Source organism: Corella eumyota, chromosome 1, assembly GCF_963082875.1.
Source record: "Corella eumyota chromosome 1, kaCorEumy4.1, whole genome shotgun sequence".
NCBI classification, from domain to species: Eukaryota; Metazoa; Chordata; class Ascidiacea; order Phlebobranchia; family Corellidae; genus Corella; species Corella eumyota.
The window spans coordinates 15,932,370-15,952,748 of NC_137490.1; the positions used below are offsets into that span (position 1 = coordinate 15,932,370).

The window sequence follows — 20,379 nt, forward strand, 5'->3', positions numbered from 1 at the left end:
TATCGCCGTATAGTTTATTGTTGTTCTTTGCCATTTACGTTTTTTACGACTTCATCTTTTTCGAAATCAGCGTTTTACAGCGTACGGAAATGGAAAGTCTTTACTTTCTTGTAAGTACTTAAAGTGGAATTTGTTTACTTGTGCCGTAGAATGTTTACTCTTTATGGTTTGGTCAAAGCGTTGACTAATATTTAACTTAACGTTATACAAGTAAAATTATTTAAGAAAAAGGGAGAAGGCATGGTGCCACAACTCGACCCAAGAAGCTAAGTCATGTACGCTTTCTACTGACATGTTAAATATAGAGTTCAGTTTTTAAATTATGAAAAAACAAAAGATTTCAAAAATTAGTATTGTGAAGGTTAATTAACGCGCACAAGCGTGAAAACATGTATTATATGCTCGAGTGTTTGGTTAATTTACAGGGCCCAATAGGCGATGGTTAATTAAACTCACTTTATTGATTATTTAGATTGCCAGTTCAGCTGGTTTAACGTGGTCTAGTGGGTAACTTTATTTGTCATTTGGATTATACTAAAGTTATTTTGTAGTAAAAGGTAGTCTTGTTTGAGAAAAAGTCTTGTTTACCTATAGGTTTAAAATACCATTTTATTCAGTATTATTTTGTAAACCTGGTTTCGATTTGAACACTCTGAATATAAACAATATGGAAGCTAAAGTGTCGGACTTTTTTGTTGAACTGATATAAATTCAATAAAATGTTAAAAATACGTAAAAAAATGCAGTTTGTTTCAATTATCGATTTGGTGGTTCATAGACGTGTTATGAAGGTCCGATTTTACAACTAGAATAAGCCTCAATCCCTTGTGAATGGGTGGCGGTAGTCAGCCTTCTAAGCTTTGAGCAGCTGGTAGGCAAGACGCATTTGTTTTTTTAAAAAAATTCTTTTATAATCATATCTTTTTCTACATCGCAAATGGTTCTGTTATAATATTATGAGTCACCAAAAGTTAGTTTTAAATCGGTCAAATTTCAAGTTTGTTATTTAGTTTCGCCTTTTTATTTTAATTTGTTACGAAAACCGCTATTTTCGTAGAATGATAAAGTTTATTTGGCGAGCTATATTGCCTCATGATGATGATGATGAAATGATGACTGGTCCGGTAAATATTTCTATTTATATGAGAATTACTTTAAAAGTTAAAAAAAAACGTTTTATTTCCCCTTTTTTTGGCAATACAATTTTTCCAGGTTTAGTTTTGAATACACTAACGATAACGACGGGATTTTGACCAACGCACAGCAAAACGCGTCACATAATAATCTAGTACTTTAAATTAGTTAAACAAGTGTATCAATGTTAATGGCCTAAGGTTTGTATGTTTTGTATCGTAAAATGCAAACAGAAATTGTTTCTTTATATCGAGTGTCGTTTTATTGACCCTGGTGTATGTATATGGCGAACACGTTACACATACCAAACGTGTAGCATGTATTTACATCAACAGGCGCATAAATAGCGGCGGCGATATGACACGACTACCCGTGCTTAATACATGTTTTTTTCTTTATCTACATGAGATTTGCATTAGATAGATGATGCATACTAAGATTAAATATTGAACGTTAAGTTAGCGATGTTTAGCGTTAACTGATCAATAATAAGGCTATCGCATAAGCAGGTTATGATCTGCTACGCTATGATAGAAAAAGCCCTTGACTACGTCATTTAATGACTGTTGTTGTTGCTTCAAGTATTGAACAGGCTTCATATAGTTTTTGTCAGTTTATGTTGTTGTTCATGCAAATGAACTTTTATTTTGATTATAGAAATGTGAGGTAGTAAGATTTTAAGGTATTTTGTTTATAATACACTAGTAACTGAATTGTAATAACTAATCTTGAACTTTTGTACTTTCAGGTAGATATGTTTTGCTTAAGTTTAAGGAACAATTAAATATTTATATATAACAAGGGAATTAATCGGTACTTGGAATGAACGAATCAGCAATTGAAAATTTGGATTACTTATTCTAATATCATGTTGATAATACTATGATCTCAGCTCTTTCCAAATTTTTCAACATGATTGCTAAACAAAATTACCGAAAATATGAAGAGACCACAGGTATAATTTAATTTTTTAACAATAATCAATAATATTGGAAAAAAATGATTAGTATTGTAAGTGATAATGTAAGGGGAAGTATTGTTTGGTGCCTAGGCATTGTTAAATTATTTTTTTACCAAGTGTTAAATAAAAAAATTGTAAATTTTTGAAGAATGTTTTATTTTGTGTAAACATAATGTTTATATGAGTTTATTTTTGTTATAGTTATTAATCATGTTTTATATCCCACGATTTACCTTACAGAGGTGTGGTAGAAATCTATCATTGTTTAATTGTAATTAGTAGTGCTACGATAAATTATAGGTGCGTCTGCTTAATTAAGTGGCAATTTAAACTGGCTAAAATGGTGTAAAGTGTAGGTTTCATGTTCTAGTATTGACAATTTGGGCCGGATATTTGTAGAATTCTCCTTTTTACAATCTGTGGATATTAATTGTTGTTAAATGTAGTGTTCAGGCTGGTGTTCTCAGATTAAAAGTTGTATCTCTACCATGATTATCCCTACTGTAACATTAGTCTGAACAGTTACAGAGAGTAAAGGATTTAGATAAAAAAGACATAATACATTAAACATTGAGTAACACTATTAATAACTACTATTGTCCATATGTAAACAAAAGATAATTGCTGATTAATAGCACAAATTTGTTTACATGTTTATTCAATTACAAAAATAATTAATATTTTCTTAGAAAAGATAAAAGTGAAAAAGTAAGATTTGTAATTTTCTTCAAGTGAGGTAAGAATTAAAGTAATTTTATTAAAGCTTGTGATTGTGATTAAGTGGCTTGATATTACAACACTTGTGCAGAGTATGAGTAATAAGGATAGTTAGCTCATTGAAACAATGGATTATACAATACTGCAACATTACACACACATTTAGGTGTGATAACAGGTTGATGTTAGATCTTATGACATCATCGATGTATAATAAGCAGCATATTTCCGGATATATTAAGGGTCTTACTAATTAACTGATTGATGGTTATAGCAATAAAGGAAGACCGTGTTTAAATAAGTTTATCATCTAGCAGTATAACCTAAAGTCTTATCGGTTATATAGTCTAGGCTGTGTTTAAACTAGATAAGAGGTATGGGCCAGATGATTGGCAATGATTTTTATTTATATATTTCAGAGATATACCTTACTTGGTTAAATTTAATAATCTAGTACTATTTATAGCTTATTTATCTGATTTGGCTCACCTTGTGGTCATTTCAAGTATAGTTACAGGCCTTGGGCTATATTCATTTTAATTGCATTACAACATAGCAAATGTGTCACATTTTTTTCATCAATTTTAGCCATGTAATGAGTGTTTTTTTACCTAAAAATCATCCAGAGACATTTTAAGTGGACGCCAGGCAGGTTTAGGCAAAATTAAATAAGCTTAATTAAATAAAAAATGGATTGTGTTCTGATTTTGAACTTCTGGCTTCACCAAGTTACTTTTAAATTTGATCTATTTTAGGTAAGATTTATGACGAACTGTTAAACACATGTCATAAAATTTTAGTTCACTTAACTACCAAGAAATGCATTTTAAAAAACATTAATTTTTCTAATAGCAAACGAACTGTCATATATTTTAAATTTACATGTAAAATAATTATAAACAGGTATACAAATTTACAAAAGTCGTATTTTGCAAAGAAATATTTTGCTTTTGAGCATTAATTTTTTTAGTATTTTTTAAAAACAAAAAAATAGGCTCTATAGGTCGTAAATTATATAAATATTGGAAAGAGAAAAGTTAATTCTTTTATAATTGGCTTATTAAGTGTCAATAATAAGAAAATACTAATTAATGATTGCTTTATATTCCTATAGGTGCATTTATTGACGTATCAATAAAATTGTTATTGTTAGGCTATATAAAACTCTTATAATCTAGTGCGACATTGCAATGACTATAGGCTTCTATTTTTAACTCAATTATTTTTGATTAATATCATCTCATTTAAAATATCATTTTATTTTTGACAATTATTATCATCTTATTTTGGACAATATTTTTTTGTACTTAATTGTATTTCGTCTTAAAAAAATTGGTACGGGTTTAAAAAAAATTGTTTTGTTATTTATCCTTTGGGTTAATTTAAATTTTTGCTTGAAATAATAGCCTGATTCACGTTTTCTATTAATCTTTTCATTTGAAAAACAAATGTGTTATTTCAGAGCTAATGTGATGGAAGAAAAAGTAACAAAATGCACTAAACATAGTGCTAAAATCAGTTCAGGTTTAATCACTGTTTCCATGTTATGTGGTTGTTTTGCATGTAATTTGTTAAGTTGTTGTAAATCTGTTTTCCTTCTTAAGAAAAAGGAATTTACCCAAACTCACAAGGATTGCAAATTAGTGTGACTTAAAATTTATCATTTTTGTACATGTTTTTGTGTCACTTAATTGGTATTTAAAATTTGAATATAAGGTTTCTGGTGGTGAAATCTCGTAATTGTCACCACATCTTAAAATTAAAACCAAAAATTGTTTTAATTAAGTGATGTTTACGCTAAATTTTTCTACTGCCCTTTTTTATTAAGATTAATGTTCTGACCGTTGTTATTAAATAACAAACAGGAAGTGTGTATTTTAAATTTTTTATAAACATTACAAGAACCACGATTAAAATTACATTTTTTGTTAGGTTTTTTAAAATTGGAATTTTTTGGCTTGCTATTATTTATTAAAAATTGATGTTGTAATTTGTAAGCACTGTCTGTTTTTTTTATCACTAAAGAAAAAAAAATAACTAAATAAGAACGATACCAGGATTTTAATTATACACTATTATATATAATAGTAATTAACCGAAAACACCTAATTTAAAAAAATGTTGTAACTGAAACAAAAGGTGGAAGTTTGTAAATACCTTGCTTATTTTGATTTGTTTTTTAGGTCTTCTGCCAAATAAACGAATTATGGAAATATCAGGAAATGAAGCAACATCTTCTTCATTACCCAATGGTATATTGTTATATTTATTATTAATTAATTTAACATTTAATTTCTAACTTCACAATTTAGTTAAATTTTTTAACACAACTTTATTACACATATTGATGTAAAGTTTTTTTTTTAATGAATGACCCAACTATTTTTACCTAGACAAAAGTGATGGCAGCCCAATGACAAAAAGACTTTTCGGAAAATTTACTCCAAAATTTCAGAAGAAATGTGATAATGGTAGGACTTATATTATTAGGGATTTTGTGTAAATTTTAATATGTGGTTAGTTGCATTAATAATGTAAAAATGTGTTTATATCACTATTTTAGATAAGACAAGTTATAATTAAATTTATTTCTTAAATAAGTGTAACACAAAATTATTTTAAACTTTAATATAGAGTTGCCTAAGTTATGAATCGTAAAAAAACAGAAATTATTCAAAATAAAATAACAATTTATTATTATTTACACTCGAAATTCAATTTTTAATTTATTCGCTAGGTTCTCCCATCTCATTGGTCAACTACAGCCCAGGTACTTCCCCCAAACCACAATACTCGAAAAGCAGCAACAACGGCAACCACAAAAGCTGTGTGGTGTCTCCTGTAAAAACAATATCGCAAAATAATGCGACTCTTAATAATTCACCCATGCACAGTCGGAAAGGGAATTTTTCGATACGGCAACACTGTAATGGGGACGAAGAGAGTAACACAAATGTGCGAGTTTCATTTTCAAAATTGACGCACGGCACAGAAGAAAATGTCACCTCACCTACTTCTACTGCAAAGAAAAGCAGTTTAAAAGAAAGATTTAGGTAAAATATTTTATTTTAAATATTTTAAATTTTATTTAAAACAACTGGTTTTTATATATATTAAAAATTATTTTTCACCCATAATTTATTTGTTTAAAAATTTGTTTAATTAATATTTAAACTATTAAAATAACATATTATTATGTTACATTAATTTGACCCCTATTACCAACTTTTACTCAACATTTTTTTCTATTTTTAAGTCTACTTTTTTGTTTTTATATTGTGACTATTTATCACTTAACAGAATTAATCATCAAAGAAATATTGTTGTGATGAATTTATTACATTTTATTTAAACAAGCAGTTATTTAATTTATGAGATAACGTTTGAACCTAATAAGTTCAAAAAGTAATAGCTACCCACACCTTTATAAATGTATATACGTTTTTAAAATATGTGTTTTCCTTTTAACCATTTGCTGTTGTTGTGATATTGTAAGTGGCATATTATGCATGTTATAAAACTATATTGGATCTCCTGGGATATTATTTATAATAGGGTTTTATTGACCTAACCCTGCATAGTTTAAACTAACGTGACTTGATAAGGTAGTTGTGCCAAGTTTATGCCACACTTATAACATTTATATACATTTACCAATCAAGTTATAAAGGTTATATTCTGCAAATACTTTTTTATGTTAAGTAGCATATGTAAAATGCTCGAAATAAGAAAAAAATGTAACATAAAATATCAAAAGATTTAATAACTATCAATAGACAATAATTAAATTAAAATTTTTAAAAATGTTTTGAAATATTTTTAGATGGACCTGTACTGCCCTTTTACATAAATTAGTTCTCGGCGTACAATTTGATTCGTCGAGTTTCGAGCGCTTGTATCAACGTTACTTCTTCCGATCAAACCTTAGTATGCTCAGTATCGTACTATGGCTTCTTATGGGCCTTTGTATTATTCTATTAGGTAAGTTACATTTAAAATATAAGTACGTTTGTATGTATTACTTATTGTTGTATATTCTCTACGTTGAAAAGTAATTCTTTTTAACAAAGGATATTTTGAAGTGATGGATTATTAATAACGTTGTCAATAATATTGCATGGCAAATTGATAAAAAAATCGATAGAATACGGTATTGAAAGCAATGACATTCAAAAAATGGTTAAGAATTTTAAATTCATTTATAATGATGTTCTCCATTTTTCCCGTAAAGGGTCAAAGCGTGTGTTTTGATGTCATTATTAGCGTACAAATGTTTGTCTTATTGGTAAATACGAAAATGTTCATGTTAACGGTAAATAAACACAAGCCAACGAACCTATTTCGTCGAAAACGAAATTAACCCGAAAAAAATTAAAAAGGCGATTAAGATATTTTTTTTCAAAATTTTGTAATCCTAAACCAGATTTTATTAATACACTGAATTTATGCATTATTAATTTCAATTTGCAATGCAGTCTAAAAATATTCAATATTGCCGTATTTGACTACTTACTTATACCGAATTGATGAACTAAAAGGTTCCAGTTGTTCAAATTTAAATTTATTATTTCAATAATCATAGATCATCTTATTTTTATTACATACTAATGATTTTTCTGTATTTTAAACAGGTTTTCAATACGGTACAGGGTTAAGGTGGGATGAAGTCACTTATGGAATTATCTTGCTTGTTCTTTTTTTAGTTTGTATTTGCTTACAGGTAATTTGCCCGAAATTGCTTTAAATCCACTTAAAATTTTATTCATTTTTGTGTGGTTGCAATACCCTTTTTAACATGTATTGGTTATATAAGTATTTTCTTAACCCCTTTTCTTAAAATTGTAAGCATTAACTTTTATATTATATAAAATAAGCTACATAATAGTGTTTTAAATACAATTTAATTTTTTTCAACTAAATATACTTTTTTTAAATAATATTTATTTTTTGTCTAGGTTGTATTTTTATTAAATCTTCTTACCCAATATTCGTTATTATTTGTGACGTATGGAATCCTGTGCGTCATCATTACTCTTGACCTAGTAACTGTGATCTACGTAGAGCCATACAGGTAAGTGACGTCATTTTTGCACGATGTCCTTTGAAATATTCTATTGTTAACGAAAGTTAAACATCGTGCATTCTTATGGAAGTTTGAGTGCAAATAATTTAAAAAATTCAGCCATCTTGTAATAACGTTAGGATTAACCAACTTAATAGAGTTCAAAACTGCCATTTTTTAACTTAACCTTGAGGATTAGTTTTCGATTTTTAAATTCCAATGTTATCGATTATTCGTTACGGGGTCCTGAACCAAAAAATTGTGTTGTTAAAACGGCTGATTAGCTATAGCGTACATTCAACTGTGTAATGCCTAAATTGGATTAAGTCAAGTCAGGCGAGTTCTGTTCTAAAAATAGAATTTAAGGTGACGTCACGTTGTTTATGTTTTCCTCAGTCAATAGTTGGGCGATCGTTAAGTCTGTTATGTGGTATGAAGTCATCATTCTTTTTGTTTACATTGTTAAAATATAGGCGTATGTTTTTAATAGGTGTATCCAATAAAAAAATTAAAAAGTGTTCATTTTATTTTTGCTGACATATGTCTTTGCAGGATTAGGACACATTTGTTTACGTTTTAGCTTGCTTTTCCTTTTGAAATACTTTTCCATGTCACGTGTTTTGGTAAATAAACGTTACCAGTGTCCACAAGTGTTTTTTTTCGGACAAGAGGGTATAGTGTGGTATGAGGGTCAAGTGATAAGTACTCACTTGGAAAACATGGTTACATTTCCACGTAAATATTTACACAAGCGAAAATAACATGGAAAACTTTTAACTACAACTTTAAAATTGTTAATTTTTTACTTATACAGATTTACATGTTTTTTTGTTTTATAAATAAATCTAATTTTTAGTAAAATTTAAAAATTTTTAAAAATTTAAAATTAAAAAAAATTAATTTTGACAGTTAAATCTTTTTTAGAGTTTGTGGTAGTTTTTCTTTTACTATAACATTTTATTTATAGATTAATTATTTATTTTTTACAACCTTTTTTTGTGCAAGAGTTCATGAGTAAATTACAGTTGTTAAGTTTATATAAACTTTGGTCAGGAAGTCTGGTTTGACTCCAAATATATTCGGTTTTATTGCTTTAAATCGCACGTACACATTTAATACAAGTTTAAAGCGAATTTGTCATTTTTTTGTGAAAAATATTTTAATTTTAAGCAGGTACATTTAAATGTTTTTATACAGTGTTTAATTTAATGTGTTGTTATTAAAAAAAATAAAAAAATTTTAAATATAAAAGAAATCCATCAAAAAAATTTCAAAAAAAAAAAAAAAAAAAACTTTAAAAATTTTTTTTTTAGTTCAAGTTATATGATATGGATCACTTTGTTTTCGGTGTATATCATCTACACCATGGTCCCTCTATCTGTGGTGGTTGTAGCGATTGTGTGCATTCTTCTATCATTCGTCCACATGCTTATATCATATCTTGTCAACCCATTTAAGCCGTTCTTTCCTAACTTGGTAAGATTTTAAGATTTTTTTTTGATTTTTGGGTTATGTCTGGGGTTATAAAAAGATTTAAACAAATAAAAAATCCCCTTGTAATAATTGTAACATCGTCAAAAAATGTGTTATTTGAATTGGAACTAATATGGTTAAAAAAATAAACAAGTTTTAAATAATAAAACATTATAAAAATGGTTTTTGTTTGTTTAAGCTATTTTTAGTTTAAGAGTTACGATTATTTTGTTAATATGTTTACTGTTCTTTAAATTGTTACAATATTTAAACGAATGCTCTATTAAAAAAAGTTTTAAATTTTGAAACCCCGCTATAAACATTTAAAATAATTTCAAATAATAATACAAGTATTTTTATACTAATATTTTAGGGAGTCCCGCATACAAAATAATATTTAAATTTTTATACGATCGAACAAAGGGCTCCACTACAACAATAAAATCGTTATAAAGTACTACCAATTACACTCAAATTAATTTTATTAAAACATTAGCCTTTCACAAGCGGTAAGTCGTGATTTATTTGTGTGCTTTGAACTTCTTATTGATTTTGTGTTTTACGTGACTTTGGTGATGTAATTTAATAAGGACAACGTTTGATTGCCAAGCGTGCTGTTAAAGGTTTTTGTAAAAGAAATATGCCAACATATAATTTACTAAGGTATTTCGTACCAACAATTTTTATTGTTCTTTGTTAGTTTTCCATGTGGCTAAAATTGTAAATTATTTCGAGGTTTAATGGTGGTTTAAATATTGTCGTTATTGCACAATTTTTATTAAATTGCCTTAGCTGCAATCTGCAATTTAATATATGTTCCGACTTATTTGTCATCGCGCGTTATTACAAAATTCCATATTGACGAAGCACTTATCTTACTTGTAAAATTTTCGGCTATAAATCACAGCCGATGGAAATAGTTAGCGTCTAACTGCAGGCTTAAAATTCTCACTAAACTGTCCGTAATTTCAAGTTTCCCCGAATTCGAGTTCAGTTAGTTCAACGTGCTAATTCCGAAAACGACTACCTTTACTAATTAGGTGTTTTGGAGGCGGTTATTTTCATCTTATTGGCTTGATTTCGAACCTAAAACAGCCTAGTCATTGCCGCCCCAGTTTTTTCGTAATATTATAATCACGATATAATCACAAGTTTTGATTTTCAAACTTATTCTTGTTAAACTTGAATAAAACTGCGGGAAGACAACAAAACATTTTCTAAGTAATACTTATTCACCTTCTTTGGTTGGAAAAATTCCCATTTTGAAAATTTTACGAACTTTTGCTTTTTAGATTGCAGCTGATTTTCTAATATTTTTTTGCACAAATGTTATCGGACTCACCATAAGAATATCGGCCGAGGTTGCTCAGCGGAAAGCGTTCACCGAGACCCGGGAGTGTATTGAAGCTAGGCTTAACTTGCAACGACAAAATCTTCAACAGGTGTGAAAATTAATGGTGTTCTTAAACAGTTAAAACGCTTGGTATATGGACAATTTATTCAATATTTTAATTGAGTTGCAAGTCACATGTAAAAATAGATATTTATAATGACAACGCTTTTTTTAATAAGCTAAAACAAAAGACAAAAAATTTAAAAATATCTTCCAAAAATAGTCACAACACTGACATTAAGACAACGATGATAAATGGCTTTTTCTTTAAACAATACACATTATTACGTCATACACGACCGTTTCCCACACTTCCTATTTATGCATGAGTTTATTCTATAAATAACCCGAGATAAGAGACCGCGTGCCGGTTGTCACTTTAAGCATGCATTTGTAATATGGCCGACAAGCGTTTGGAATGGCTTCACAGCCTGAACGTAGCGAAAATTTAGCTACCCCGGTCTAGTTTTAAGTTATGTCCATAACCAGATAATATTAAGATGTATTATCTGTATAACTATGATAAGGTTATCTCTACATTGAATTTCTATATACGGCCATGACTGTGTAAATGTGAAGTCGTTTTATTCTAATACGAATGTCGTGAGAAAAACGTGACACAGGAAAAATTCGAAACCTAAAGCGGATGCCGCTAATAGTTTTGTTAATATTAGACATCCCTTTTCACTTAACAGGGTCGTTACATGCTACATTGTTTATGCATTAGGGCCAGTTTTTGCATGTCGGTATAGGGTAAGACTGATCGACGTTTTGTTGTAGTAGATTTAGATTGGAAACTTTTTTTAAACATGATTTTTTTTTCGCAGGAGCGGCTATTGTTATCTGTTCTACCGCGTCACGTGGCCATCGAAATGAAGGGCGATATTGACCAATCCACGAAACCCGAGTACCAACAATTTCATAAAATCTATATTCAGAAACATGAGAACGTGAGGTAGGTCACAAAACTTGCGTTTTATTTCTGAACTTTGCGGTTTAGTATTTAAATGTTAACTATAAAACTTCAATTCAAAAATTTTTTTATTTTTTTTTAATATTTAAAAATTTTTTTTTTTAAACATTTTATACCACAAAAAAAAACAGTTACCTTTTTAACCATGGCATCTGACGTCATTTTTTGTATCGAATTTTAGTACTAGGAGAAAACCTATCATAACAAAACCCAAGATATTCCCGGATATATTTTTTGTTATAGTTGTTGACAACGGCTATTTGTATATTGCCTTGATCATAAAAAAATCCGGGTTTAGTTTGTAAGTGTATTATTCGAATGTTATTATAACAAACGTCATTATTAGAAAGAGAATAATATTTATATGAAGAAGGTTAATATATTCGTTTAAATCCACACGTAATTTAGTTTTGTCTAGACGTATAATTTTTCTATTAACAATTTTTGTTATTTTCTTTAAATGCTTATTAAATTTCAAAACTGGTTAACTTTTAAATTTAAAGTTTTTAAAAGCTATGCCAAAATGTAAGAAAAAAAATTAATTTATTTCCCTAACTTCTTTGTTTAGGGAATAAGATAATATTTAATACGTTAAAAGCGATTGGAATTGATTTTAACAATCAAAACAAAAATATTTTTTGGTTTTTAACGATTTAACCCTACGTATCATCACAAATATCTTTATTATTTGTTATTGATTATCTACTACTTTAACTACAAACATTACCATAACAACATGTTTTACTCGTATTATTAAAAAATGACCAAAATAAATATTTTTTTAAAAATCATTTTTTACCAAAAAACACAATTTTTTATTAGTTGTTTTAGAAAAAAAACATAAAATTTGTTTTCATATAAAATGACTAGAAAAAAAACTTTTAGGTGACGATGTTATTAGTTTTTAAATCTATGACGCAGTGGTGACGTAGGAATGACGTGTTGTTTTTGTTTACAGTATTTTGTTTGCTGACATCGAGGGTTTCACGAAGTTGGCCTCCCAGTGCGAGGCAAAGATTTTGATGCGAACTTTACACCAGTTGTTCGCTAGGTTCGACAAATTAGCGGCGGTGAGCTAAAATAAACTATCATTATTTTATTATTATGCCAATTTATACTTGTTGTATACAGGTCTAAAGTGTATATTATTATTTTCAGTTTTTTTTTGTTTTTTTAAAATAATAAATAAAAAAAATTTGATTCGCTGTTAGTGGGATTCGAATCTTGGACTTTGGTTGTTGTTGTTAGAGGACAACAGCGTACAAGGACCAACATTATAATAATTTTGTTTATAAAATGGTAAACGTCATTTAAATTCAATTCGGTTAAAACGTCAGTTTTAAAGGTCCAAATCATTTTTTATGCTTACGAATTCAAATAAAAGGCGCTTATTTTCCGCAATTATAACCGAATTGACCAACAATATTTACCTGCAATTTTCGGTGGTACGCACGCTCTCTATTTTCTCTAAACCCCAAATCAGATTTTAAATAGTTGATAAGGATGCGACATTGCCTGTTTATTAAATTAGCGGTCAGCTTCGTTTATTTTGATGTATATTGTCACCAATCTCTTGCTCGTTATGACTAAAAATCAATAATACAACTGAACGACATTTCGTTGTCGCGTGACGAATAGTGGATTTTTTTTAAGAATTCTTTTTTATTTTGGCATTTTTTGTGACTGTTACGTTTTTATATTTCATGGCATGCCTTTCATGTTACAAGAATTTCAATAAAGAATATACAAAATAAAACATGTTGTTAAAATATATATTGCGTAACAAATATAATTTAAAAATAGATTTATTAAAAATTCTCGCAAATATTTTTCCTTCAAACGCTCATAAAAAATGTTGATTTTGTTGAATATATTTAAAGTCACGCACGCATATTAACCTCTACGCGCAAATATCGGAAAATTTCTAACACAAATAAAAAATGACGCAATCGTCCGTTGCGTTAGCGCGGTCGATTTTATTCAGATTTTAAAGTTGAACCTAGAATACAGCGATCAATATTGACTCTTACGCGAAATAAAAAAATTCTATTTTTAAGAGCTAGTTTTATTACTTTTATTTAAATTAAATCATAAAAGTACAGGCCAACTTGGAAAACATTTTTAACTTGTTTTGGTAAAATGGGTTTATTTTTATCAGTTAAAATAACTTGAATTGTGTTCAAATACTATGACAGCAAGGTCTAAAGAACTATTTAAAAATATGTCCTAACCGACCTAACGTTTAAAATAATAAAAAATACAAGATTAAAAAATTTTTGGTATATTTCAAAATGTAAAATGTTTAAATGTTTTAAAAAATTGGAATACATAACTTTTTAATATATTTATAACTAAATTAGTAAAAAATATATTTTTGTAAAACATAAAAAAATCATTTTCAATTTTTTTTGTTATAGGACAACCACTGCCTACGAATCAAGATTTTAGGAGATTGTTATTATTGTGTATCAGGTTTACCCGAACCCAGGTCTGATCATGCACATGCCTGTGTGCAGATGGGTTTAGACATGATTGACACTATATCGTAAGTTGAATTTTCTTGTAAAAATGTTTTTTAAGACAGCGGGTCTTACGTTTTAACCTAGGCATAAAAAGACACAAAGATATATCTTGTTTAAAAATTCCAGATATTTATAAGTTAAGAGACATGCTTTCGACAGTACAAATTTTATACCAAACGCTTCAATTACGGAATTTAACCGGATCGAACCGGATCAAACCGGATTCAAACATCAAAAAAATAACAAAAATATTTTGATTGACAGATTGGTGCGAGAGGTGACAGGGATACCCGAGTTAAACATGAGAGTGGGGATACACACAGGAAGGGTGCATTGCGGGGTGCTGGGTCTTAAGAAGTGGCAATTTGACGTATGGAGTAATGACGTCACGCTGGCTAATAATATGGAGGCAGGGGGGAAAGCTGGGTATTATTTTATTTTTTTTGAGAAAATTATACCCGTTTAAAAAATAAAGTTAAAATAAAGACAACATTGTTTTAGTGTTTGTGTTTAAATTAGGTTAGGGTAAGATTTTTATATTTACCCATTTTTGGGAGGGGCTTTTTGATAAAAAAAATTTTATGCTCAGTTTCAATTATATTTCTATCGGCAGAATTTAAACATAACCGTTTTGCTATTTTTTCATAATAAAAAATTATAGTGACCCATCTTTTAAATATTAACAAAAAATATCATCAAAGTAATAAACAACACTAAATACTATTTTAGTCGAATTCACATCACGGATAGTACATTGAAATGTCTACACGACGATTATGAAGTTGAACCTGGGTTTGGATACGAACGAAATAATTATTTAAGAGAAAAAAATATTGAGACATATTTGATCGTTAAACAAAAGCCACAAGCAAGGGTGAGGTTTAGTTTTTATTTAATTTTTTTACTTTGTTAATGGTTTAGTTAGTTTTGTATTGATATGTTCAGTTTATAATTGATTAAATACCTTAGATGTAAAATCTAAAGTCGAACAAATATTATAATATATTTCTAAATTAATTTTTGATTGTTTAATTAAGTTTAACCTTCATTTTAAATTTTTTTATTTATTTAGATCCCAGCCTCTCCGGTCCCCTCTTCTCCCGGACCCCAACTTCCTGGTCAAGCGGTTTCTCCCGGAGGACCAAACAAGAATAACAAAAGGTATATGATAAGGAAGAACAAAACCTCCAAGGAGATGAAGATCATGGGATTCGAGAACGGATCAAAGTAAATTTTTAGAATTTGTTAGAAAATTAAAAAAATTACTTTTGACAAAAAACGAATATTATTTGATTTATATGAAGTAAATTTTTTTAATATTGTAAATAGTAGAGTTTTTTTCTTTTTCGATACATTGAAAGGAATTAATCTTTTAATATTTATTTTTTTAGAAATTTGGCCCATGATTTGTTGCAGGAAACGGACGGGGTTTTATCAGAAGATGATGTAAATGGATTTTTAAGCCGAGCCATCGACGCTCAAGGAGTCGACTTTCTTAAATCGAATCAACTTGGTCCACTTTTTCGAACTTTTAAAGACAAAAATTTAAAAAGAGAGGCAAGAAAAAAGAATTGTTGTTAACAATAAAGGAGTTAACCATTTTAAAATAACACGTTCTATATCCACATTTTAATAATTTTTAATATTTTTTTTATATTACTCAAAATTAAAAATATTATTTTTATTTTTTAGTATGCGCTACAACACGACCACTACTTTCACATGTACAGTTGTTTTGCCGTGTTCATTTATATCCACGTGGTGGCAGTACAGCTAGTCATGATACCTTTGTAAGTTATCTAATATGTCAGCTAATTAAAAATGTTTTAAATTTAAATGCACATTTGAAACTGTTGTGAAATTTTTTTAATTTTTTTGTATTTTTAGTTCAAATGTAATGTACACAATTTATTGTTCAACTGCAGCATTAGTTCTTATCCTGTTTGCTGCATCTACTTTTTGTTATAAGGTAAATAATAGAATACTTTTATTGTATGCTATATTGTGTTTATACATTAAATTTAATTTAAAAAACAAACTTTTATTTATTCCTAAATTTTTATTTTAGTATGTACGAAAACCACCCAACCAATGCCCGAACGCCAAACTAGTAACAGCATTATCGGTTGGACTTATCTTCTTTATTTCTGTTATGGCCACTTTTAATATGGTAATTAAAATTTTTGGTATTATGATTTTTAATTGCAATATTTCAACAATAACTCCTCTTGGACAAGTAGTGGAATACAAAGAATTGTGGTTTTTAGCTTTCACAATTATATTTTGTTGTTTATTATTTTTTGTAAAAAATTGCAATTTTTTGCATTTTTTGCAAGAGTAATTGTTATTGATTGACGTCAACCTTAAAATGTGTTCTTTCAATGTCCTATAATTAATGATTATATTACGTAACTATTACGAAACACAAGTTATTTAAACTTTGGCACATTTTCATCACATAGATTTTGGGAGTATGTGATATTTAATGGTCTTATTTTAACCTTATATGGTCCAAAATTAAAAAAAAAACGCTTGTTGTTATAAAATTCTATTTTTTTATGTTTTAATTCTTGTTTATTTACGTCATAGTTTTTCGTAACGTCATTTGCGAATCTTCGAGATTGTGCTGGCCAGCTGTTGAACGTAAGTGGGGATTCGCTCACTCCGATCAACGTCACGATCGCCTTAAACGTCAGCTTGTTAGACCAGTCCCGCCCCAACCCGTGTGACAATACAACATCACATTGTCACTTTCCACAAGTAAACCTTTTATAATTTTTTTTGCAAAAAACATAATTATTTTACATTTAAAAAAGTAAGTTGATAACACTTAATATGATTTTTGTAGGTAGAAAGAATAAATTTGATTTATTTGTTAATTTATTATTTTTAGGAATTTTCGCATTTTTATTTTGTTTTGTTGGGAATTTACGCTTCGCTAACATAAACAGTATAAACACTAAGTTCACTAACGGAAATTTTGGTCATTAACTTAAACTAATTATCAACAGTAATTAACTATTGAACTATGTGTTTACGTTTTACAATTTTTTTTCAGTACTTTACGTATAGTATGCTGTTAGCTATGTTGTCGTGCGCCCAGTTTCTTGGTACATCAGGTCGCACTAAACTTGCCACCCTACTCCTGCAAACTTCAATCTTTACCGTTCTCGTTTTTACCGTCGGCAACTTCTTATTTGATAATGCTGACTTGCTTAACCAATCAGCTTTCGGGTAAGAAAAACATAAATATTAAAAATGCGCCTGAAATTTTTTTTTTGTTTTTTTAAAATGGATTTTCATTATTTAAATATGCATTTATAGAATTAGAAAATATAATTTTTTTGTTTTAATTTTTTTAAATATATTATTGTAGAAATATTTTTTCAAAATATTTAATTTTAGATTGGAAGGGTTGGTATGGCTCGTTCCCTTGAAAATAATGACACCTATTATATTAGTGTTGTTCGTTATAGCTGTATTTTTACAAGGCCAACAAGTTGAGCTAACTGCCAGAATTGATTTCTTGTGGAACAGACAGGTTAGTAAAAACTTTAAAACTTGAAAGAAAATTTCTAAATTTTTATAATATTTGGAAACAAAATTATTGTCTTGTTTTTTAGGCTGCACAAGAGCGAGAGGAAATGGTGAAAAAACAGGCTTACAACCGAAAACTTTTGCACAATATTTTACCGGTTGATGTCGCTAAATACTTTTTAGAAAAAGATAACGAAAAGTAATTAAAAAAATTTTATAACTGGATTATAAAGAAATGTAAAAATATTTGGAAATTTTTTTTTAATTCAATATTTGGAAATTTTTTTTTAATTCAAGAGTACCCAGTGCAGTTAGGATTATATACTAAAAGTACATAAACAAATAAATTTCAACTAAAAATTTTGCTCGGTAATATTGTTCATCGAATAATGTAATATTTGCTATACTATATCTAAAAAATCTTTGGTTTGGGTCGCACCAATGGCACGCCTTTAAGCCTATATCAAATAATCTAAAAAAAAGCCACATAAATGAGCATTGGAAGCTCTTAAAATAAACAGAACTTAAATTTAATTCACAGAAACAACGATGAATTGTATTGTCAACCTTGTGAGTGTGTAGCTGTCATGTTTGCCACTATAACCAACTACTCTGAATTTTACCAAGAATTGGAGAGTAACAACGAAGGGGTGGAATGCCTGCGTTTGCTCAACGAAATTATCGCGGATTTCGACAATGTAAGTGTGTCTTAAATTAACTACAAACATAAAAATAATATATAAAATATTTGAGTTTAGAATTTTTAAGTAAATTTAAAAATTACAAAAATTATTTTTTTGGGAGATTTTTTATTTAAAAAATAATTATAATGCATTTTTTGGGGATTCTAAAGTTTTATTTAGTAAAATTAAAAATATTAAATTTTTTTTAAATAAAAACATTTTGCATATTATCTCAAGAAATTATGATTTAGTAAATTAATAATATAAATTAACATTCTTTTAATTTTTATAGATAATCATAGAAGAGCGGTTTTATCAATTAGAGAAAATTAAGACGATAGGAAGTACATATATGGTAGCAAGTGGTTTAAACAACTTCACTTACGATGCAGTTGGAATGACTCACATTACTGCACTCGCTACCTTTGCCATGCGCTTGCAGGATCAACTTTCCTACGTTAACCAACATTCGTTTAATAACTTCACTTTTCGGATAGGTAATTTAATTCAAATTTCCTTGGGGTTTATTGGTAAAAAAAATTCAACAACAACTTTTTACACAAGATTTTACTGAAAAACATGCAATATTTATTTTTTCCTAATTTCAGCATTGAAGTCTACCCTCTTACACCACTTTTTTGAATATTTGTAAATAACGTTATGATATAATATTATTATTTACTGTTTTGTTAGGTTTAAATATAGGACCAGTGGTAGCAGGTGTTATAGGAGCACGAAAGCCTCTGTACGACATTTGGGGGAATACTGTAAACGTTGCAAGTAGGATGGACAGTACTGGATTAAACGAAAAAATTCAAGTAAAAAATATTTTAATACATAAAATGTTAAAATAATTACTAATAATTAAACATGCCTTTTTAAATTAATTTGTATTTTTTTATTATGTTTTTTAATTTATTAGGTCACTGAAGAAATGTACAAACTCTTAGACGAAAAGGGATTTGACCTCATTCCACGTGGTAAGATAAGTGTTAAAGGCAAAGGAGAGATGATGACGTATTTTCTGGAAGGCCCAAGGCCTCACGAAGAACCCAAAAGTTGATGACGTCATAAAAAATTATTATTACGCAAGTTTTACAGAGGGTTTAAAGGGCGAAGAGTCAAAAATTAGAGGTCAAGAAGTCGGTCAGGTCGGCCCTATCTTTAAGCTATACATTTTTCAATGACTTTTCTTCGCGGACAATTTGTTAACAAACGCGTGGCAAAAATATATTTCAAGTTTTTCTATTTTTCTCTCGTTTATTCTGATATTGCATATTTGTTTTGTCTTACACACAAACACGTTTAGAAACGTTGGCGAGCGACTGAGTTTAGTTTACAGCATAACTTTTTTTAACAAATTGTTATACGATATCTTCCTATAGGCCGTAAAATATTTTGATACCTTTTGTTTTTTATTTCAATCATGTTTTAGTTCATACCATATTTCATTAAATCAAATTCCCATCATCAACACCAATGTCAGGTGCATATTTCATATATTTCTTTCATCCAAAGACATTTTTAATTTGCTATTTACACATAGTATATTAAATGTGCAAAAATATTTATAAAATCAAAAAGTCTAGGCACAATATCATGCAAAAAAAAAATTATTCAATAATTATTACCCTGTCAAATTTTGAACCAAATTCAAATCTATTAAATATTTTTGACAATTTTTTATGTTTTTGTTTTGTAATATGCGTTGAACGCGATTTTAAATTAACAAAACCTATTTAATATTTATGATAAATGTGTTTTTTTTTTTTTACAAACTCTAACTGCTGTCAAATTTTTCTATTTTTATTTATTTTGTCCAATATCTTACAAAACCAAACATGACAAATAAGTTTAAAATAAAATTTGTTTTTTTAGCAAAAATCAAATTAATTATTCAAACCAAATCAAATACATTTTTGTC

The 20,379-nt window shown here is 28.4% G+C and overlaps 1 protein-coding gene across 1 annotated transcript; it reads left to right on the forward strand.

Moving 5' to 3' along the window:
• The first annotated feature begins 1,887 nt into the window (after positions 1-1,887).
• Positions 1,888-20,095, forward strand: LOC145763905 (adenylate cyclase type 6-like). Its single transcript, XM_082575459.1, has 27 exons — positions 1,888-2,089; positions 4,996-5,064; positions 5,206-5,283; positions 5,550-5,865; positions 6,636-6,793; positions 7,444-7,532; positions 7,768-7,883; positions 9,188-9,350; positions 10,640-10,789; positions 11,568-11,695; positions 12,672-12,783; positions 14,131-14,258; positions 14,500-14,661; positions 14,965-15,109; positions 15,308-15,462; positions 15,627-15,792; positions 15,928-16,025; positions 16,123-16,204; positions 16,304-16,405; positions 16,825-16,995; positions 17,294-17,469; positions 17,641-17,776; positions 17,859-17,971; positions 18,314-18,470; positions 18,748-18,952; positions 19,149-19,273; positions 19,378-20,095. The coding sequence occupies exons 1-27, from the start codon at positions 2,017-2,019 to the stop codon at positions 19,516-19,518; spliced, it is 3,714 nt and encodes a 1,237-aa protein (XP_082431585.1). The 5' UTR covers positions 1,888-2,016; the 3' UTR covers positions 19,519-20,095.
• The last annotated feature ends 284 nt before the right edge of the window (positions 20,096-20,379 follow it).

What these genes read in the sequence shown, in the direction of transcription:
- LOC145763905 (XM_082575459.1), top strand. Translation starts at nt 2,017, where the DNA reads ATGATCTCAGCTCTTTCCAAATTTTTCAACATGATTGCTAAACAAAAT. An exon ending in CAGCTAGTCATGATACCTTT is followed by an intron (nt 16,026 to 16,122) that starts GTAAGTTATCTA and finishes TTGTATTTTTAG; the next exon opens with TTCAAATGTAATGTACACAA. An exon ending in TTAGAAAAAGATAACGAAAA is followed by an intron (nt 17,972 to 18,313) that starts GTAATTAAAAAA and finishes TTTAATTCACAG; the next exon opens with AAACAACGATGAATTGTATT.